General features: G+C 44.8%; 1 protein-coding gene across 1 annotated transcript; it reads left to right on the top strand.

The window, feature by feature from the left end:
- The first annotated feature begins 651 nt into the window (after positions 1–651).
- LOC119148986 (TRPM8 channel-associated factor 2-like) lies at positions 652–14,195 on the top strand. The gene is given in 7 exon segments (XM_037389792.1): positions 652–1,276; positions 7,332–7,356; positions 7,715–7,813; positions 7,815–7,932; positions 8,433–8,672; positions 12,583–12,914; positions 13,941–14,195. Coding segments are annotated over 7 exon segments (1,680 nt in total). The 5' UTR covers positions 652–665.
- The last annotated feature ends 8,964 nt before the right edge of the window (positions 14,196–23,159 follow it).

Raw genomic sequence — 23,159 nt, 5'->3', positions numbered from 1 at the left:
AGAAATTCTTTACTCTGTATATAAGGCATGTTCCTTTAAGTCTATATAATTTTCATTGAATGCAACGCATTCTGCCAGCAGGTGTACAATGGCGTGAGAGCCACTGCTTCCACCTCTGCCAGACAGGTGAACACTATGTCCTACACTCTTAGAGATAACTGAAGGCCTTTGCCTCTCTGAGATGCCAGACTTCCTCTTAAAACTGAGCCGTGGAAGCACAATAGCTTGTGGCTAGACCTAGTAATCTGAAATCTACATTTTATCTAATTAAAAAATTATTGGGGTTGTTGTACAGCTCCAGACATGTCAGTGTTGTAAAGCAGTTTCATACCTATTCAGACACTCACAGGCAGAAGAATATAGAAAGGCTTAACTGGAATTGTGTCTTCAATGTACATTTCCTAACATGTCTGTTGGGCTTATTGTGGGACTAGTAGCCATGTAATGTTCCCTCCTTCCTGTCGTATTTTCCTGACTCACGTTACTCCTGGGCCGTATATTTGTGCACCACTTGGGGACAGAGGTTCCTCATGGGACTGTAGAATAGCATAGCTGGTATATATCTCAATAGCTTAAATATGTTAAACATTTCAAATGTGGCTTCTAACCTAAGCAGTGCTTCCCTTCCTTTCTCTTTCAGTACTCATTAACAAGAGGTATATCAGATGGATTCCACAGCAGCCTGTGCCTCTCTGGTGGAAGATGTTAATTCATCTGAGTTCACAACAAACTATCATCCATATGAGCTGTTGCTTACTGGAGATGAAGCCTTCCCGTTGCTGGTGAGTACCAATGGGCTAATTGCAGAATATTGTTATGGGAAGGGCCGGATGGTGGTTGTTTCCCATGAAGGAATCTTGAAGGACTCCAAGTTCTCCCAGTTCCTCAGAAATGCTGTGGAGTGGCTCAAGCCTTCCCCCGAGGCCCTGGTTGGGGTCCATCCTCATCTGGATTCCCTCTCCCAGCTGCTGCTCAGGGCTGGCACCGCAGTGCAGGCGGGGGCAGAGCTCAGCCCCTCGCTGGGGGTGTACTGTATGGACGCCTATGGCAGCGCGCGGGCGAAAGACCTGGTTGGCTTTGTGGCGGGGGGGGGAGGGCTGCTGGTTGGAGGCCAGGCCTGGCACTGGGCTAGTCAACATGGCAAGGAGAAGGTGCTGTTGGAGTTCCCTGGGAACCAGGTGACCAGCGTGGCTGGCATATATTTCATAGGCAGTGAGGGAGAGACTGGCACTTTCTCAGTGTCCAAAGGAATGTCAAGGATACTTCTGATCACCCAGTGAGTATTTAAATATTTGTGCTGTCTTTAGATTGTATATAGTGTTTATTCTGCCTTGGGTTTGCTGCTATTAGCCTGCTGGAATGAAAAATATCTCTTCTCCCTGTCCCCCTAAAGAAATGACCATGAATAGAGATGGATATGCAGGAGCTGAAGGTGCTGCTATAGATTATTGAGAAACTACCAAGTAGTTTGGCTCATGTGCTCCATGTTAAAATGTTCAACAGATGACTGTTCTGGAAGAAACTTCTGGTTGGGTCTGATCTGCAAAGCAATGACACACACAGTATTTTTTCCCCACTATGTCAACAGCACAGCTATGGGGCCACTTCCTGAGGTATTTAAATCCTTCTTGATGCAGGACCTGGGACACAAAAGATGACCTTTATCTTTCCTGCAAATTTCCTGTGGCGTGGTGTAAACTTTAAGGCATTAAAACTAAGCATAGTTCTTAGCTTTGTTACAGGGTGTTGTTGCACCTCAGGGTGCATTTCAAAGTCCCTGGGAACCTGGGGTAGACACTGTGCGGATCCATGAGTCTTGGGTTCTGTGCACAGAGGGTCCATGATCTAGCTGTGCATTCCCCAGTAGATTGTATATTGCATAAATGTCTGATAGGGGGGACAACTAGACTCAGCACAGGTGATCCTTTCCTGCCCAGTGCTGCGAATAGAATAGAACAGAATAGTTCCAACTGGAAGGGATCATCTAGTCCAACTGCCTGATCACCTCAGGGCTGACCAAAAGTTAAAGCATGTCCAAAAGTAAAGTAAGGGCCTTGTCCAAATGCCTCTGAAACACCGACAGGCGTGGGGCATCGACCACCCCTCTAGGAAGCTGTTGCAGTGTCTGACCACCCTCTCGGTAAAGAAATGCTTCCTAATGTCCAGTCTGAACCTCCCCTGACACAGCTTTGGACCATTCCCACGCATCCTGTCACTGGATCCCAGGGAGAAGAGACCATCACTGCCCTCTCCACTTCCCCTCCTCAGGAAGCCGTAGAGAGCAAGGAGCTCACCCCTCAGCCTCCTTTTCTCCAAACTAGACAAACCCAGAGTCCTTGGCCGCTCCTCACAGGACATTCTTTCCAGCCCTTCCACCAGCTTCGTTGCCCTCCTCTGGATGCAGTCCAGGACCTGCACATCCTTCTTAAATTGTGGGGCCCCGGACTGCACACACCACTTGAGGTGAGGCCGCACCAACGCTGAACACAGCGGGACAGTCACCTCTCTTGCCCGGCTGGTGATGCTGTTTGATGCACCCCAGGGTGCTGTTTGCCCCCCTGGCTGCCAGGGCACCCTGCTGCCTCACGCTGAGCCTGCTGCCGGCCAGCACCCCCAGGTCCTTCTGCAGGGCTGCGCTCCAGCCACTCCTCTCCCACCTTATCCTTGTGCTCAGCGTTACTTCATCCCAGGTGCAGAATCCAGAATTTTTTCTTGTTAAATTTCATGCCATGGATGATCGCCCAATGCTGCAATGTATCCAGATCCCTCTGCAAGGCTTCTTGTCCCTCCAGAGAGTCAGCAGCACCTCCCAGTTTAGCATCTTCAGCAAACTGGCTAATGTCAACTCCTGCAACCAGATCATTGATAAAAATATTGAAGAGAATTGGCTCTAGAATGGACCCCTGAAGGACTTGGCTAGTGACTGGCCACCAGCCAGAGGTAGCCCCATTCAGCACAACCCTCTGAGCTCTACCCTTGAGCCTTCATCCAGCGCACTGTGGACCTGTTCATCTCACAGCTGTAGAACTTGTCCAGAAGGATGCTGTGAGGGACCGTATCAAAAGCCTTACTAAAATCCAGAAAAACTACATCCACCACCTGCCCTTCATCGATTAGGCAGGTAACCTTAGACTATTAGAGTAAGGCAATTTCTTTTCTCATCAGAAGTTCTTGAAAGTGATGATAATTCTTCAGGGAATTTCTGATAAATAGGGTGGGAATTTGAAGTTCTGTAATTGGACCTTATACTGCTACATGAGGAAGAATATATTACAGCTTCATCTCTGTCTCAGAGCTATGTTCAGACAAGGATAATAGACCATGTCATGATAAGACTGTGCTCAGGAGGCAGCTCTGCTGAGGCAATAAGCCATTGTCTTCACATTAATTTTTCACATGTTCTGCACTGCCAATACATTTGGAACATGCTGATGGAAAACTGAATCATGGAATAGCTGAGGTTGGAAGGGACCTCTGGAGGTCAGTTGCTCCCATGTCTGCTCAAAGCAGGGCCACCTAGAGCAGGTTGCTTAGGGCTTTGCCTAGTCAGGTACTGAATATCTCCAGGGACAGAGATTCCACAACCTGTCTTGACATCTCTTCAGTGTTTAACCACTATTATGATGGAGAAAATTATCCTTATATCCCAGGATGGGGAGGCAGGCAGGCAACGAAGGCTAAAGTTTCTACTGAAGCCTGTGGTAAAGAGAATAGCAAGAGAGCAGATGACTCTGCAGCTTTGCAAAAAACTACCATAGTTTTAACGTTTTGCTACCTGGTTTCCATTTGCTCTGTGCTGGAGGTCACCACCTTAAAGCTGAATTGTTAGAAGAGTGTCAGAGCCTCTAGACTTTCTGAAAGCAAAATCAAGTGGATTAGTTGAAGCTATTGCTGTGAATGTTTTGAGGTGCATGCCTGCCTTTGCATTGGAAAGGATTAGGAAGTGCTTGGCTCATCTCTTATGGATTCTGTGCCCTGGGGACAACAACTTCTTGTAAAGGACAGAGCCACCCTCTGTGGGTAGTAGCGTCTTAGCCCACTGCAGAAAAATATGACATGAGTCACAAAGACACAGCACCATTCTTGCCTGGAATTCCATTGATACCATGCTTAAGGAAAGCTGGTGATCCCTATAATTTTAACATTGCTGCCACTTGGTGATATCTGTTGGGTTAACTTTCAAGCCTCTTTTGACAGAGGTTACTATATTTGCCTTGATAACTTCTTGAAACAAGGAGTGTTTCACTACTAACAGGGCAAAGATGAGTACAGCTTTCAGCACTTATAAATCAAGTCTGGATGACAAGGATTTCTTTTGCTTTTCCAGACATGAATTGGGTGAAAAAAAAAAAAAAAGAAAAAAAAAAAAGAATTCCTTTTGAAGGGAGTTACCAAATGCAAAACTGAATACGGCAGTGTCTCCTCCCACCTACTCATCCATTGTGCATTAGTGTTTCCCATTGCTATGAATGCCTCCCACCAGGCATTCCTTGCAGCTGCACACTGTGGCAGGGGCCATGTTGTGGTACTCACTTGTGAAAACTTTTTCCAGGTATCAGCGATTAACACCTTTATCCTCAATGTCATTGATTGGCTTGATGCTGGGAAGGGAGGACAAGTTGTGGTCATCTACAGGACTTTTTCTCTCTCCTAAGCCAGGAGAAGTTCCCTTGCAAACTAACAGATCTTAAGGAAAACCTGAGTGTGTACTGCTGCAAAGCCTGCAGTGGTGAGAAGGTGAAGATTCATGTCTTTTCTCCAAGGGGTGGTGGTCTGCTGGTTGGAGAACAGGCATGGTCCTGGGAACAGCAGGGAATGCTGTTGAGAGTGCCATTGCTGGGATGCATGGGAACAAAATACTACAACATTTTGGAGGTGGTATCTTAGGCAATAACACACTAGCATCAAGTCAGCCAGTCTCACATCCCGATGAGGTTTTCTCACAGTACCACTTCTGCAAGGCACTCTCCCAATTTTGGGAAAACCACAAAAAGAAAGAAGCTCTGAAGCCACCTTCCTCCTGGCTCAAGAAATTAGCACAGGCCTCAACAGTGTTCCTGAGGATTCCAGCTCAGACCTCCCTAGCTGTCTGCTCTGTCCAGGAGGAGATGACTAACCTAGTACTTTTCCAGGGTCAGTGCTGACAGCCCAGTCAAAGGCAGCTCTGGAAATGGTTTTAATCAACATTGCAGAGCTCTATGACAACTTCCTTGATGTATAGAAATGAATATGTGCTCCCAACAAAAATCTTCCAGAAATGACTACTTCTCCAACTGTAACTGTTCAGATCAATGGAAGAAATTAAGGTAGGGCATATTTTTCTCTTTCCTTCTTCAGCAGCACCAAAACTATGGAATGGAATCAGGCTGCCCGGAGTACTCTATAAATATAATAGTCTAAATCTCTCTGCTTCCTTCCTGTCCCAGATTGCATGCTCACCGTGTAGTCAGAAATGCCTCAGTCTTATAATGGGTGCTGGTATATTAATCATTTGATCTTCTGTTGGGTACAATTTTGGTCAGATGATGAATAAATTTTTGATTTTGCAGTAGAGGAGTTGACCAGACACATGGCTCATACATAAATGTTTCCAGAGGAAGTGATTTAACTTATTGCTCAATATAAAGTACCACTACTGCTCTTTGTCAAATTCAGGTGCAAATTCAGGTGCAATGACATTACCTGAAGATGTTATTGCATGAAGCTGGGTATTTTGTCTTGCTTGAGGAGAGCTTCTCTGGAAAGAAAAAATGCCACACTGTTATGGAGTGTTTCTAGTTGGACAAAATAAAAATAAAATGGACATATAAAATCACAGATTTTGGAGATTGTCCTCCATTCTTTTCAGAAACAAACATCACTTCTGATATTTGTTGGGTTTTTGTTTTTAAATAAAATTTAACAGAAAGGTCACCTTGATGCCAAGCTTATCCAACTGAACTAACTTTTATGATGTGACAGTTGGGCAGGGTTATCTTGATAGTTTAGTCTGAAATTTCCTTGCATTTTCTCAATTCCCTATAAATCGTTAAGAATTGTAACTTTTCAAAGAAGATTCAGAGTTAGCTGTTGGTCAGATGGGGAAGGATTCAGCACAAAGGTGAAAGCCTCAGAAAATTAGTTTATTAGGATTAGAATTGAAGCTGCTGGATTTTACCTGTAACTTGAAGGCTATCATACGACTTACGTGTTTCTATTTGATAATGCTTGTGATTCTTTCTAAGATCCTGAAGCATGGAGAAGCACTGGGCTTTCTGTTCCTCCCAGAAGAGTAGTCACTCTGCATTTTCCTGCTTCTGCTGTTGTAGCTAACCTGGAGGTGAACATTTGCCTTTGTTTCTCATTACAGTCAGAAGAACTTTCTTTGTTTCTGTTCTCATTTCTTTGAAGTTTGTCTTGGCCTTACTAAGTCACAATTTCTCCCCAAGTTTCTCCTATCATAAACATCTTTCTACATTTCTCAAGTTACACTCACTTCTGTCCTAAAAAAATGACTGCCCTATACAGCTGTAATGGACACACCTCTGATTTTCATCTGGTCCGTACTGTGGTCATCTCACATTGGTCTCATACCACCTCTGTGCTCTACTCCATTCCCCTAGAGAGGGCAGAGGTCAAACAAGACAAATACCTATACTGTTGCTTTCAAGATTAACAGAATAATCCCTGTATTGACATTAAATAGGATGAGAAATAATAAAATTGAATGTTGTCTATGTGGAGGAGACTAATAGATCTTTCTGCCCACTGTAAAAATATCTCACTTGCCCCACCTTGCTATCTTCTGCTATCATCCTGCCTCATTTCAAGGCCTCCAAGCTGTTTTCTTTCAAGTTTTATTACCTTTGTCATAAGGACAAACACTCACACTATCAAAAAATATTTTTGTGGGGCTTATATCTTGACTCTGAAACCAGTCCTTACATTATTGTAAGTGGAAAGGGTTAAACACTACTGTAGAGGTAGTTGTCCAGACAGTATTATCGCATAGCAGGGTGAGTTGTTTTTTCTCTTTGAAGGGACAATAGGACAATTATTTAGGCAGATAATTGTCCTATTTTATATTTAAAAATATGTACATTTATATATATATATATATATAAAAATTTAGGAAGAACTGGGAATAACTAGTCTGGAAACCAGGGACTTCTTCAGTCACTGATGGCTGGCCCATGGGAGCATTACAGTGTTTCAGAGAGCGCATGGAACACAGGTGAATTATAAATGGGGACATTATCCCCTTCACCACCTTCCTTTCTTCTCACTCATTTTATATCAGGACAATCTCTGCTCGTGCTCTGCTTTTCACCTTGGTGCTGATCCATTCATAGCAGCACAGCTGTGGTAGCTGTGATGGTAAGTAAGGGTGCTAAAACTGGGGCCAACCAACTTCGAAATTTCTTCAAAACCAATGAAATCCCTCCTTTCAAACAGAGCTGTAGAAAGAGAATTCTGCTTTTCTTTGACAGTTGATCCAGCATTTCCATTTTATTCTTCATGGGGCTTAAGTCTGCCCTTGAATTCTTTCATGCCTCTTTCATCTGATTGATGCCTGTGCCGACATGAAGAATGATGTTCCATATGGTAGTATACTGTTGTCTTTCCCTGCTGAGACGAGAGACTATGGCAGCTACAGAACACACCGAATTTGGAGTGGAGCTACTCAAGCCTGACCAAGTTGCAGTGCCTTTTGGTGACCATTGGTCCCCACCAGGTGCAGATTAGCTGTCACACTGATGTCCTCAGCTATGCTGCAGACCTGCAGCAGCCTCCCTTGGTGGTAAAGAAGTTAGTTATAAGTTGAAAAAAACTCCATGGAAGTCTCTAGTCTGTGGGGTGGCCTCATATATGGCATAGTGCCAAAGGAGAGAACATTAGGTCAAATATCAGTCACAGTTAAAGCAGCGGTGCAGGCTCCATTCTTCTGGTTTGGTAAGCAGTTCCAAAACCTAACTACAGGCAGGGGAGTAAAGAAGTATTTCTGTATTGATTGCTTGCCTACATTTTCCTGGTTTTTTGTGGTCATGCATGGAAAAGACCTCAGAATAAATAATGCCCCAGGAAAGCCTTTGCATAAAGCTTTGTATTTCTCAGTGCAGAAAGTATATTGGTAGGACTTGCATTTAGGAATTAATCTCTGTCCATGTTGCCAGTATAAGCATTTCTGAGACACCTTCAAGGTGGCTTGATATTCAAAAATCAATGTCATCAACCCCTTGCAGTGACAGTAGACATACGGTCACCAAAGATGACTGGACCCCTCACCAGAATCTCAGGTTCTCCCCCTGATTCAGTAAAGTCCAGTTATGTCTAGATTAACTTGTTTCTGAGGCTATGCAGAGAGTTTTAGCTATGTAGTGATTCTCCTCTCTAGTCACACTTAAAACTTCTTTCTAAATTGCCTACCTTTTTTCACCTGAATGCTGAATTAGGGGAAACCGACGTCTCTGCCTGGCAGTCAACCATCTGTCATTACCCGGCCCCCTGGGCTGAGCTGGCCACAGAGGACATCATCCTGACAGTACCAGCTGCTGATGTACACCACATGAACAACCCAGCGAGTCTGCTTTCCATCTGCAACAAGATGATGTATGCAATAGCCAGACTGGCAGTCATCCCAGCAACTTTTCCAAGGCCAGAGAGGATGGTGGCAGATGTCCATATATCTCATGGCAAGTATAATAATTAGAAAATTTTGTCTTTACCTGTGATGGGTATTTATAAGGGAAATACACAAGGCAGTAACATTACCACAAGATCATGCAGATCCTCAAATCAGCAGATTAATCCCACCAAATTCAAGGAGACCCTTTGTGAAAGTAAGAATCTTCTGTGAATGTCAAGAGGTAACACATTCTGCTGCTAAACCTGAGGCTATCCCAGGGTAAAACACAGTGCAGGGAGACAGGCTAGCCACCAAATGATGTGTATAGTGTCACGTTGCTGTTATTACGGTGGGAATGGGTTTATGCTAATAGCAACAGAAAGAAGGGACACAGAGCTAGCTGTTTTAGGCAGGACAAACAAGATCTTGAAACTTAAATCGAGGCATTTAACTGATGCACAGGCAACCTACTTATGTAATAAGACCCTATGCAGCAGGCATAGGATCACTTACATCAGTCAAGAAATAAGGGAAGGGGTAGGGGGGAAAGTTTATTGTAAGCAGCATTTTGTTATCTGTCATTAGAAACGTGCTGCTTAAAGACAATTCGCTAGGCCAGTAGAACTGAAGCCTGTTAGGAGTGGTAAGGAGGCTCCTAAAGGCCAAATCTCACCATTATTTGCAATTAATCTTTGTTCAAGTATTGCACTTTTCTCAGTAGGATTGGAGGATGCTTTTAGCTTTACTTGCTTGTAACACTAGAGGTGTTTTCTACCACTGGAATTGATCAGTTCATCAGCTTCCCAGGCCACCACTCTGTCAATAATCCACAGCTCTAGCAGCTTAACTCACGTGGTGTAGCAGCTGTCAGTCAAGTAGCACTAATTCAAGAGAGGCTGGCTCAAGTGTAAACAACTTACACTTCAGTTATTAATAACCAGTTAATTATAATCACTAGTGAAATAAACCCAAAATAAATAACAAGCCCCCTTTCAATACTTAAAGGGGGCTTCTAAGAAAGATAGGGGAGACTTTTTAGTAGGGCCAGTAGCAATAGGACAAGGGGTAATGGTTTTAAAGTAAAGGAGGGTAGATTCAGACGAGGTATAAGGAAGAAATTTTTTATGGTGAGGACGGTGAAATACTAGAACAGGTTTCCCAAAGAGGTGGTAGATGCCCCAGCCCTAGAAACATTCAAGGTCAGGTTGGATGGGGCTCTGAGCAATCTGATTAAGTTGAAGATGTCCCTGCTTATTGCAGGGGGGTTGAACTAGATGGCCTTTAAAGGTCCCTTCCAACCCAAACCATTCCATGATTCCATGATACATAGGTGCTATGTTGCCATGCTGCATATTCTGTTCCAGGTATATCCTCATGTAAGAAGGATTTTATTGGAGTAATCAATCATTGCATCTGGCCACCTATGGCTCTGAATTTAACAGTGAAGTTGTAATCTGAGAGTGACTTTGCAACAATTGTGTTTAGATTACATGTCAGTTGCTACTTTTTGTAACTGCTAACCCCTCAAGATCAACAGGGGAACATGGGAGTATTACATTTTTCCTATTCACTCTGACCATTAGTGACAGCTCTATTTGAAAATTCAGACACAGGACACAAAGGTAACATAATTGTCATGAATAATTTTGTACAGGTATAAAGGATGAGCAAGCAGTTCATCTGGCAGTGCATGTCAGAGAGCAGAGTCCATCCCTTTCCCTGCTTTGTTTTAGCTGTATCGACCCCGCAAGCCCAGTAAGCTAGCTATGGCATGTGTCTGACCCAGGCCAACGGGTAGGTTTTGCGCTGACACAAGTGGCTGTTCTGCAGTAATTTTTACTGACGCACAGGAAGAACTGATTTCCAAATACCAGAGTTTAAAATCCTTGGATGTGTACAGGTTGGGGTGAACTTTAAAACCACTAGTTTTCCCTTCCCTTGAGCCTTAAAAACCAGCATGACCCTGAAGGCATGCAGACTTGATTCACAGCTGCTATGAATCAGATCTTTCAAATGAGTTTGCACCGACTGAGAAGCTGCCTGAAGAAACAGTTGTTGTTCAGGTAGCTGCCATTCTCTGAGTGAAGTTGCACTTAGAAACAAAGACTTCTGAATTATTGATTTATGTGGCTCCGTCTCTGAATGTATTCCAGCCTTCCGCACAGCTACTCACCATGTGATGATAGACAGCTGTGTCCATCAGAGGCCACACTGGCAGAACCCAACATATAAAACTCTTCCAGCTTCTATCGTGCCTGCTGAAATAAGTGGAGAGTAGCACCGTTTCAGAGATGCGAATGGCTCTGTATCCTCCCTGCACTATGCTGGAGCTGTAAAAAAACAGTGAAGGATCCATTGAGCCTATTGAATTGGCACTGAAAGAAAAAGAAATAAAGACAGTAAATTTCTATGAAAAGCTACTGAAACATGATTTTTAAAGCTGGTTATTGTAGTCAGCAATACTGAGAAACTCATGGGAGATACTAAGGAGTATGGTAAGTCTGTTTGTCTTTTCTGAAAAAAGATTTTTACAAGCAGCATGACAAACAGCGTAACTGCAACCAAAGTGATGACAATTATAGTGAGGTAGTAACTGTGGCCAGCAGCAGCAAGTTCTAGCTGAAGCTGAACTGTGGAATATTTTTCAATAGTAAAGAGCTGTCTTGCTAAAAACACTGAGAAAAATCTGCCTTCACACACACACAAAAATACCTAAAAAAATATTTTTTTTGTTCCTGTTTTGCTTTCTGGTACAACAGACATTGCCAGGGTACAGTGGAGGATGCTGGCTGGGGGACAGGGAGCCAGGAGAAATGGCAGTGACACAGCCAGCAGGACAGGGGCCATCCCACAACACCTAAGTGAGGCAAGCAGGGCAGAGCTGGCACAACAGCCAGGGTCAGCTGAGAGTCCAGGTTGCCCGACAAGTGTTCAGGAATGAGGCAGGTCTGTGGTGAAGCAAAGAAGTCAATCCACGGCTCAGAGTCAGGTCCAGTGATGGTAACCAGGATTACCAGGCAGGCCCGTCGTGATGAGGCACATCTGAAATCCAGTGAGGAAGTCAGACCGTGGATCAGGGACTGGATCAACAGGGTCCACGGCCAGACACAGGCATGGCTGTGACAGAGCTGGAGACAAACACACCTACAACATAGCTCAGGCAGGGACTGACAGCCCAGGGCTGAGCTGAAACGTGGCCCCTGGGGCCACTGACAGGAGGTGTAGGTGGAATCCCCAAGTGGGGCTCCTCAAGGCCATTCATGCCTTTTGGTGCACTCAGGGCCCTGACAGAATTTTGCAGTGAAACATTTTAGTCCCCTGCCTTCAACATTAAGATCTGCTTGTTCTTTGGAAGCATTTCAGGAAAAAAATAATCCATTTTTCTACTTTAATTGTGTCTGCTGCTTATCATTATATTTTTCCCCCATGTATTTCCTATAGAGCCAGAACTTAGATCTCAGAGTTTCTAGGGAGAGCTGGGGAGGGTGCTGGGGTCATTTTCATCAACACAAGCCATACAGTTATTTGGCTGTACAAGGATACAAACTATCCTGGCAACAGTGTCTTCCTTGCCAGATCTGAAAATACGAAAGCACCAGTGTCAACAGAAAATTCTTGTATAGACAGGATTGGATTTCCACGCCTCCTCTCCACTCCTGTAGCTGGGAGTAAGGTCATCTGCAGTGTCCGTAGCTCTGGCAAAAGTAATTTGGCCTTTTTTGCTCTTTGTGGTATATAGTGCCGAGGAGTGGAAGTGAAGCAGAAAAGCATATAATATGCACGTTAAACTTTTGCTTGTGGTTGATACATGTGATAGTCCAGCAGAGGGAGTGGAAGCACGTAATGAGTAGCATCCACTCCTGACAAACAACTCAAAGAATGAGTTAATGTAAAGAGAATTATTTTCATCCTGTGTTCTAGCCATAAGCTTTCCCAGGCAGATTGCCAAGACTGTTTGTGGTTTACCTTCCCTGCAGGTTGGATGCATGCTGGCAACCCAGTCATGCATCATTTGAAGTCAGTGACAGAGGTGGTGGGTGTTCGGTCCCTTGAAGCCAATGGCCTTTGGGGTGCCATTCATGAGCTGGGCCACAACCAGCAGCAATCTGAACAGTTTTCCCCTCACGCCTCCAAAGCCACCTGCAGTCTCTGGTCTGTTTATATGAATAAGACTGTGTTGGGCATCCCAAAAGATAAGGCCCATAATGCACTTGCACTAGAACTTAGGAAGAAGATTCGAGATTACCTTGAAAATGGATCACAGCTGAAGTACTGGGAAGTATTTACTGCCCTGGAGACATACCTGCAGGTGATCTGCAGGCAAGTTAAGCTTGCAAAAGGTTTACAAACTGGTAATTTAAAATCTGGACTGCTCCTTTCCTTTTCCTCACTTTCTGCAGCCACTTGATGCCTACCCCAGATTATCTCTCTCTGTTGACTCTATTAGTCTCCAACAGTGTCTTTATGTGTCAGCTCATAGGATTCCACAAACCAACATGAGTCAGTCATGATCTGTCCCTGAGTAGCACACTTCACCAGGAGACCCAGGGCTGCAGGGAAATGTTTTTGAAGCAGTCCCCAACAAATGTACTTGTTCTGAGTAATTTGTGATCTCAGCACAGTGTAAAAGCCTGTGGAGTGTACTGGTTTGGGATGCAATGGTAAACCATGTAAACCACAGCCTTTAGCCATTACCAACCATGACTTCTCATCATCGATAATGGTTTCTTTTTTTTTCTTTTTTTCTTTTTTTTTTTTCTTTTTTTTTTCTTTTTTTTTCCAGTTTAAGCCAGTCTTTCAGTTTTGTTGGTGCAATACTTCATTCAGGAGTCCCCAGGATTAACTGACTACAAACACTGAGTGCAGAGTCACCAAGCAGGGAGCCTGTATTTTGTGCTGCAGGAAGACAGTCTTATGCATTCTAAATATGCAGAGGTATTACACATATGCATACTTATAAGCATGCAGACATGGGTGGATATTTGTATCAATCTTGTTTTGAACAATGGTAACAACTGCAAAAGAAAAGAGTAGCGATGAAGTTTGTAAGCACAGCCATGCCCTCCAGGATGAAAATCATTTATATAAATACTTGATTTGGGGGGTTGTGTGAATATTAGAAACATAGGCTTGTTGAATAGTCTGATGGTGTTAAAGGGCTGCTCTGATTCTTCAGTAGGCATTTAGAATTTGTCAGGTAGCTACACTTATAAAAAAGAAAGAAAAATACCCTGTAAAAAAATCAGAAACTGGATTTAGTAAAGAATGCAGGTAGAGTAATTCTAAACTTCCATGCATATATTTTGTACTGTTTCACTTTTCTTATGATTTATAGGTGCAAGAGGCTTTTGATTGGGAAGCCTTAATTAAATATTTTGAATACCAAAATATGTCTGAACTCCCAGATGATAATGACTTAAAAATGAATCTGTGGGCAGAAACCTTTTTTCATCTGGTGAAGAAGAATTTGACTCCTTTCTTTAAATCCTGGGGATGGCCACCGAGGAGAGCCTTTCCCCAGCTGGTCAGACGATCTAATGAAGCAGTGCATCTCCTAAGCAGGTTTTTGCTCATGAAAATGGAAATATGATGGTGCTCTGCAGCAGTTTTAAATGGTGTTTGGATGCTATGGAACTGTAATGAATCTAAGAAGCAGCTCTAAATTGTACTTGTGATAGAAGAGATTGTTCTTAGCTCCCTCCCAAGCCTGCCTTTGTGTGTTAGGGTCCCACTACTTCCCAACAGGGCCTTGAACTTCATTTAATGTTTTGGAAGAGGTTGCCTTCATGCTGTGCTCTCAGAGTTGGTAGCTGTGTAGTAAGAAACTGCTGCTTTAGCTCATGTCAGAAGTAAAACAGAGTCCAGGCAGTGAATTTACCACCTTGATCCTCAGCTAGAATATATCTGCAGTTATCTGTAGTAAAATTATAGCAACTTGCTCTGTCTAAGGATCTAAGACAGCAGTTGCCTCACCTCACAGGTTTGAATATGTTTACAGGAAAGCAGCGCTGGACTGTGTTTACTATGGTCTATTTTGATCTCAAATCTAAATAAACAGATCAATGGCTTGTTCTTAAATGCTACACCTGAATTTCCCCTATGTTAAAACACAGACTGTAGCACAAGCCAGTTTTTATGCTGCATTTCAAGATCCTGAGCCAAGCAGTTGCTTGTCTTGTGGCTGTGGTTTCTTTTTCAACCAAATATTACAGAATTCTTGATCTTGCAGTTTAAGACCACTGACACACACCCCAAGGGACAGCAGTGACAGAGCTGGACACTCTCTGCAACTCCTCCAAATCTCATGGGCCATAGCTGAGCAGATTCTTCCCAGCTTCATCCCAGCAAAGGAGTTGGGAAGTAAGGGATACAATCATTTCTTTTCTCTGTGCCCTGATAAACATATGCCAAATCTATGAGCAATCCAAAGTCAATGAAGTGACCTGCACTAATAATACAGATCATTTACATGTATATCCAATAGCACATTATCCAGAAAGTTCCCCCAAATCCTTTAACCACCCTGAACTTGAAAACCTTTGTTCTATACTTTGAAGCCAAATGTACAAATGCTATGATTTTTTTTCTCTGGCAAGGCCCTACAACTATTCTGTTTTGAAGTTTGGGGGATTCTAAGCTGAAAAAGAGCTCAAGACTTTTTGATCTGATTCTCAAGAACTAAAACCTAACAGTGTGCATGATTATCTCCTCAACCTCGATGTTTGAAAATTTTCCACAAAGCTACTTTTAAATATCCCAGAAAATTTGACTTACTCCCTTCTCTACAGTAAAGGATAAAGAAAAAAAGAAGAAATTATGAATAGAGTTGTTTTCCCTGTAATAAAATCCTTTAAGAGTTCAGAGGAGCAAAATGAGGTAGCCCTTTGCAGAGGTGGGACCTGCTCAGTATCCTGTGACCTGATCAGAGGATGGTTCAGTGCTGCACAGCTCAGGATTCCCAGCATCCAAAGGGACATAACATTATCTGTACTATCCACTCTTTATAGTTTTATCTCTGGTAAATAACATTTTAGCTGGTACTTTAAAGAGTGTGAGTGCCTTTCATACTGGGATCATAACAAAACAACATTTCTTGGTGCCAAACACCAACGCCAGCTGCATAACCAGTTGTTTACCCACAGAATCCATCCATTCCTCCTCAGTCCTTTCACCCTCACTGGCAGGATCAAGGAGAATATTTCTTGGGCTCCCATCCCCTTGGACTTTGTCCCTTGTTCCCCGAGCCATGTAGTTCTTGTTATGCGCCAGGTCTCCCCTGGCAGTACCATCATTGCCCACGTGGAAGAGCAGCAGGGTGTAATAGTCTAAAGGCCAGACAAGTGTTGACAATCTTTCCACAACATCATAAATGCAAGACCCTGGCAAACAGCAAACCTGCCCAGATGATGTATCAGGTTGGCAGATGGGGGGGGCCTCAGTTCCCTAGAGCAGAGGATCCAACCCCTTCTGATCCAAAGACCACTTTTAAGAAATTTCCCACTTACCTTGAGTCTGTCTAGGAGATCCAAAAGTGAACTGCAGCAGCAGGTTAGCACCTCAGCTCTGTACTGCTTTGGTCGATGGGCGTTAATAATACAGCTGTCCTGGGACACCCCTGGGATGGCTGAAGATCTAGGTCCCCTGTGCTCTAAACCACACCAGCTCTGTTGCACCTCCATGAAGCCAGCAGTGCTCTACCACCACTCAACCCTCATGCCTAGCAGAAATATGGGATATTCTCCTGCCCATACGGCTGTGCCAGAAGGAAAACATATGACAATGGCAGCTCTGTGGTTGCCCTGACCACTTACCAGTTGCAGGAGAGATAGGACTGCACAGGCTGCCTTGTTGAAGCAATAAATACTGTGCCCCTCTGCCTGCTTCTTGCCAGAACTGCCTGAACTGCTAGCCTGGCTTACAGACACGGGTAGGCATTTGATCAGAAAGGGGTTGCAGCTGCAGTACAGGCATGGTTTTGGTGTAGACATGAACCTCCCTCACAGTTATGTTCATTTTGTTGTATGGCACTTGAATGTTTGTGCAGGAAGCACAGATGCTTGTTCTCATTGGCTACAAGTCATCGGTAACTGTTCTTTGGAACTACCCAGAGCGAGGGAGGTCTGCTCCCATTAACAGTGTGATGGTGTTTGTTACTTGGACAGTTTTCATCCACTGCTTTCATTTGTTTTAATAACTCTTTGGTGAGTTCAGTAGCTGTGGAGGGATGGCTGAAAACCTCAGCACTCCAGCAGCAAAGCACGCAGCGCTCTGCAAACAGGAAGCCACCCCGACTTGCTTTCCAGAACTGCAAAACTATCAGGATTTCAGAAATGACTCATAATGTTTTGGCTCTGGGGTGCAGCCACACCATATGGCCTCCGCTTCAGCAACTCTTCAGGCAGGGAGAAAGGACAACAATCTGTCCCACAGCATGCTCATCCCAACCTGGCCCGTACCACCCTTCCTTCTTTCACCAGGTGAACAGTGCCATGCACTAGAATGGCTTCCCAGCAGCCAGCATGGAAAGGAGGGAAGATGAACTGGCAAGAGTCCTGCTGATGGAAGTGACCCATGGTACTTCTGCATGTGGCATCACCAGAGAACATTGGGTTAACTAGAGAAGTTAACCAAAAAAGGTTTTTTTCCCCTTTTATTAAGATTTCTACTCCTTGTCCTCTTCCATATTTTCTGCATGGACATGAAATTGCAAAGAGCTCAAAGCTTTGCTGCAGTACCTAAGAATGGCAGAGACTGTGTCTTTAAGATACCTGATGAGCAAAAGTTGCTTACCAGGAACGATGTAGATCATCTCTTCTTAACACCTCCTATGTTAGTCAGGTGGCTAACTTGCTCCCACATCTCCCCACTCAAAATTGTTGTTCTTAAAAACAGAGGAAGAGTCAACTACGAGGGAGGACATAAGGACAAAGGAAAGCAACAGACTGCATTTCAAGTCAGGGATTGGAGAAATAGTGACAGATGAGTCTGATTACATTGAGATACTACTGGTTTTTGCAGGCACAGATTTCCATGAGAGGTTACATCCACAATAATCAGCTTGTTGATGTAGCTGGAGCTGCTAAATGTATTAGGAAGATCTTCTCATAACCCATATTTTATCCCAGTCTCAGCAAAGACCTAAACATAGGATAGCAAATGCTTAGACACATTAGGGAGGAAACGATTCTGTGTGGTTCCCAGGGACTATGGGATATCCCATGGAAATCACTGGTGCTTGCTCTGTGCTTGTCCTCCATGCACAGGGCAAGGCAGGATCTGCTGTCCATCAGCTGAAGAGGACTTCAAGTCAGCTAGTTTTGTCTGCGTATTGTCTGACACAATGTTCCAGCAACGAGAACAAGAACTGCAATGGGATGGGCTCCCACCTGACCTGTACAGGTGCTGAGAAGGTAACTACAGAGCTCAGCAGTTCTGGTGGCATCCTACACCCCCCACCTTGCTCCCGACCTGGACCCTCTCTCTTAGGGCTGCCTTCACCCTCAGTCCCACAGTCAACCTGCAGAGACTCTTGTCTGCTCAAGCCCTGCCTCTGCTGAAGAGCTGGGTTTATGTTTTAGCAGAATTTCCTTTTCTGTTTGGGTCTCAGTACTTGTCACGGGCAGCAAAGAAGTAAACTTCTGCATCGGTCTGTGTGCGGAGGAAGCAGAAGACTGTAGTCACTGGGCATGCCACATTGCGATGTGTGTATACTCCATGATGGAAACCATTTGTCAGGACACACCAGCAGTAAGCAGGGCTGAAGAGGCTGTCAGGCATGTGTGTATCTGGGTGCTGATGCATGTGTGAAAGGGTTCGTTCTCCTCACTTGCAATGAAGTCTTTCGGCTGTAACAGTAAAAGCTGTGCTGAGAGAAAGTCTTCTTGGGGCAAAGAAGACACCTTTCTATGTTATTCTGAGACTCTTCCCACCCCTCCAGATCCAGATCCAACTCCATCTTTGCAATATCATGTTCATAATAATTCCCTTCTGATGCAAGGGCATTTGCTTCTCAGAGAGGCTGGTACCCAGAGGTATTTAATCATATAGACAAGGAGGATTTATTGTGTTTGTGAAAGGATTAACATACCAGAATGGAAATAGGAATTGCCTGGTTTTCCTTGAGAGCCTGTCACATTCATGGCACTCCAGGAAAATATCTGTGAAGGATTCTTTGGGTCTCCTGGATGTTGAGCTACAGCAAGAGAGACCACCCTGGCTCTTTTAAGGGAATCTGACGAGAGAGGACTTGGGGAAACCCTGAATCATGGCTCTTATTATGCCAAACGAGGAGAGGCTGAGGTGGCCTGGTTCACCATCTTGGAATGAAGAAAGCATTATTCTTTAAGCAAATTTCAAACATTTAAGATGTGACAGTGTAGGATGGCCAGCCTACCATGTGAAGACTTCTTGAAAATGTCTAAACATGTTCTAGAAGAGGCTGCTTAGACACAGATGTTCTTGAGAAGTGATACAGGGCAAATGAGACCAACACTGCTAAACTTTGCAGTTTTGGTGTGAATGCTATGGATCCAGCAAGTTTGTCCAAACAGGAATGAGGAAGTGGTTCCTCTTGTGTGCAAACCTGTGACAGCAAAGATTCAGCTTTTGGGCAATGAAGAGCCAAACTTCTGTTGATTGCTTTGGCCCTATTGGAGATGTACCTGTTTCCAGCTGGGAACAGCAGTAGTTTCTAACATCTTTTAATGAATTTGAAAAGTATCAACAGGGAAGCAGAGGCTTGCCTCGTAGCCTCTATTCAGGAGCTTTGTTCAGCCTACCTTCCGCTAAGCCAGCTCAAATTGTGTCTCTGTCACGTGCAGAAGGTCTCGCAGTGTCTCTCAGCCAGCCTAACCCTGTGGGCAACTGATGGGCACTGCCAGAAACCCTCTGAGGCAGATGTGTCTGCCACAGGTGCAGTCATGCAGGACCTGACCATGCAAACTGGTGATTGCTCTGCATATTTCTGTGTGGGATAGATGAACCTTTCTGGGCAGAAGAATAACCAAAATTTCTGCTGAGCAGGTGAAACTGCTTTGGGATAATCTGGTGACATGAAGTAGCTGCATTTCGCTGCTGCGGCTTTAAAAAGCTGTCTCCTCAGGGCTATGAGCCGTGGGAGAAGTTTTCTTCTGCATTGCAGTTCTCCTGTCGCAAGCTTCGGCAGTTCCCCGTGAAGAACAACTGCCAGAAGCCCTGGCCACCCCCCGCGCTGCACCAGCAGCCTGCCATGACCTGTTCACCTTCTGGTGGCACAACCTTAAGGCCCAGGGCTGGCTGGTCCTTTCCCTGCTAGCTGTGCAGGGGTGGAGGGAACAGACAGGAGGCTTTGTCTCTCTTCTGTGGCAGGAGGAGGATGTTTCCTCCATGAAGGGAGGACTTTCCACCCTGCAGATCCCGGTCAGCCGCCTCTGCCCCTGCCTCCCTTCCCTGTCTCTCCCCACCCACAGCTGCTGGTCTCACAAGGCCTCTCCCAGCTCCACTGACCTCCTCCTGCCCCCTGACAGCCCCCTGCATGGCCCCCACCGAGTGCCTCCCGCTCAGGCCCTGCCATCCCCTCCCTGCCTCTCGCAAGCTGCACAAAGGCACAAGCGTCCAGCAGCCCTGGCCGCCGTGGTCCTGGGAGGGCTTGAGGCAGCAGCCCCCCAGCTCAGCAGGAAGGCTGGGCAGCCCTTTGGCCAAAGGCCCTTGCAGACAGCTGCATCCCTGCTTTTTGCGATCCAGGGAACCTCTGCCTCGCAGGCTGCCTGCTGCTTCAGCTCTGGGCCATTCACACAGGTCTGACAGTGCCCCCGCTCCTGCCCTGTAGACCCTTTCCAGCCAAGAAATACATCCCTTTCCCCCCCAAGAGGCTCTCAGTCCTTGTTGGAAGAGCTATAATAATCCAACTGTTTCATTTTGGAATGGAAATTGAATTTAGTCGCATCTTAGGTGTAGGGGAATGAAGACAGTGGGTTGATTGACATTGATGATACGCAGCTGTGGCCTTGCTTTGATGATGTGCAGCTGTGATCCTACAGCAAAGCGGTTAAATAGCTCTGAGGAGGGTGGGAGAAAAACCTGGATAAAGCAGAGACAAGGAGGAGTGTGGTCTGGCCTCTGGAGGATGGCAAAACAGCATGGACAGTAGAGTTTGACCGATGGTAAAGCTTTTTGCTGCTTACTGTTTTATTTGTGTTGTGTTATTTCCTGACTGCTGTAACTCAATCGCAACACTTAGGTAATTTATTTAAGCATTATCGTTGCCCACAGCTGGAAATGGCTTTATCTAGCGGTTCTAGTTTGGAGTCGCTGAGCAGCTGGCACTACAGAAGTCTGAAATAAGTGAGGTGGATGGAAAGGACCCTTGACCTGTGATTGCTCATCTGCAGAGGATTTCCCCTACATCTGCTTGGGGTGGAAAGCAGAAGAGGTATTTTTTTATTTCCTCTTTTGTAAAATGGTGAATAGATTTGGACACTCTGGAAATATGTGTTGGTGGTCCATTGTAAAGGGAGTTGAGAAGGCACAGGCGGTGGGAATTCCTTCTCCATAAGCTCATTAATCCACACATTCCCTTCCATCTCACCAAGTCAGTATGCTGAAGAGCAGCAAAGGCAGTTTCATGCATTGCCATAAGGGAAAGTTGGATCAGGTACAAGAAAAAAAATTTTTCCCTGAGAGTGGTGTGGCATTGGAACACGTGGCCAGTGGGTCTGTGTGAGCTTCATCCTTGAGACTGTCTCAACAGGAAAAGGACAAAAGCAACTTCATGTAGCCTCTGAGATAGCCCTGCTGCTGGCAGTGGGTAGGACTAAACACCTCCAGCTGTTCAATGCCACCTAAAATGCTCTGTGCGATCAAAGGTACCAAACAGCAGGACAGCTTGGTATTGCAGTCTCACAGTACAGAAAATGTAGATAAGAAAGCACCACATGCAGCAACTGTCTTCCAAAACAACTACATTGCTTTGGCACTATGCTTTCCCATCTTCAGGATTCCTTGGCCAAAGACCACTCAGATCAGACCTTCATGGATGCTTTGAGATAGATGACTGAGTATCAGTTGGCTGCATGACCAAGAAATCCCCTTCTAGAGAGAAAAAAAAAGCTTAATTCACATACTCCTTCCACGGTAGTCTGATACTGCTGCCGTGTCTGGTTCTGGTCCCTGCTGGATACCACACAATGGCCTTTGGCAGCTGAGCTCAGGTGGCTTGGTCTGCAAACCCAGGAGCTTCACACATTTTCACCTTATCTGCTAGGGCAGATCTTAGCTTATTCCTGGTCTTTTTCCTCTCCAGCTCCTTCACACCTGAGTTGACCTTCCTGGAGAGGAGCTGTCTCCTTCTGAACCAGCCCATGTGGGACAAGGTGGGCAGGGTGTGTAGAGGTATGGGACAGATCAAGCAATGAGCTGACAGAACAGTAGAAACATCTCTGCTGTGCGGGAGACCCTTACAACATGAGATGGTAAAACACTTTACACACTTTGAACAATTGTTTACAATTGCATCCAGTCACACTTAATTCTCACTAGTTCTTACGAGCCTTGTCTCCATTTAAAGGTGCAGTGCTCTTTTATTTCACCAGGCATGATCTGTGGGGAGGGGGCTTTCTTTGTTCGAGGGTGGATCTTTTAGTATGCTAATTAGGATAGTCCATACATAGTTCAAGTAATCTTCTGTTTGGTCTCATCAACCATTTGGTTCTCCCTGAGCTTATCTTGTTATGCCTCAGCTTGACATCTTTATGGTGTCTATTCCTTCTCCCAAGGCCAAGTTTTATTAACTGTTCATAACATCCTCTGTTCTTCAAATCTTTTCTTGTTTTTCATTATAGATATTTACATATTTTGTCTAAATTTCAACAAACTGACCTTCTATTAACCATGTATATGCACATATCTGATCTAATACTGAGCCGGTTGACTATAGAATGAGGATTATTTTTCTTGTCTATTAAAAAAAAGCGCAGTGGTCTTAGACCCAGATTATTTTTTTATTATTATTATCCAAGACACAACACAGTAGACAGCTGTATTAGCATCAGGGGTGGGACCCCTACGTTCAGAGCAGAGGTGGGAATGAGTTGCCAGTGTGGAAATGAGAAATTCTTAAACCAGTGTCACAAGCAGAGTTATAACAATGCCCCTGCAAGAAGTTACAAGTGCATCAGCGGCGTACTGCCCCTTGACTGACTGTTGTCTTTGGTTGCAATGCAAACATTGGAACTTAAAGCTTTTGCTAGCCTAGTCCTACTTCATACCGGATGATGAACCTTTCAAGGTAAGGTACGTATGCAAACACCCTGTGGAGCAGAAATCCCTAGCCATTCCCAGGCAGTGTGGCCAGGCCACTGTCATGATGACCATATTGGCTCATCCAGTCCTGACTTTAGCTGAAGAACAATTTGGCATTAAGAAGTTGCACGGCAAACACAGCCAGCCTGCTACCTGTGAGGTCACACACCCACTGTACAAGGAGCATTTTGCAGCCAACAGGAGGTTCCAAACCAACTCACTACTCAATGCAAGCTGCAAGAAAGGGGCAAAGCAGGGATGCTCTGCTCAGGGATGC

The sequence above is a fragment of the Falco rusticolus genome, chromosome 5 (assembly GCF_015220075.1).
Source record: "Falco rusticolus isolate bFalRus1 chromosome 5, bFalRus1.pri, whole genome shotgun sequence".
NCBI classification, from domain to species: domain Eukaryota; kingdom Metazoa; phylum Chordata; class Aves; order Falconiformes; family Falconidae; genus Falco; species Falco rusticolus.
This window is presented reverse-complemented; position numbering and strand designations above follow the sequence as displayed.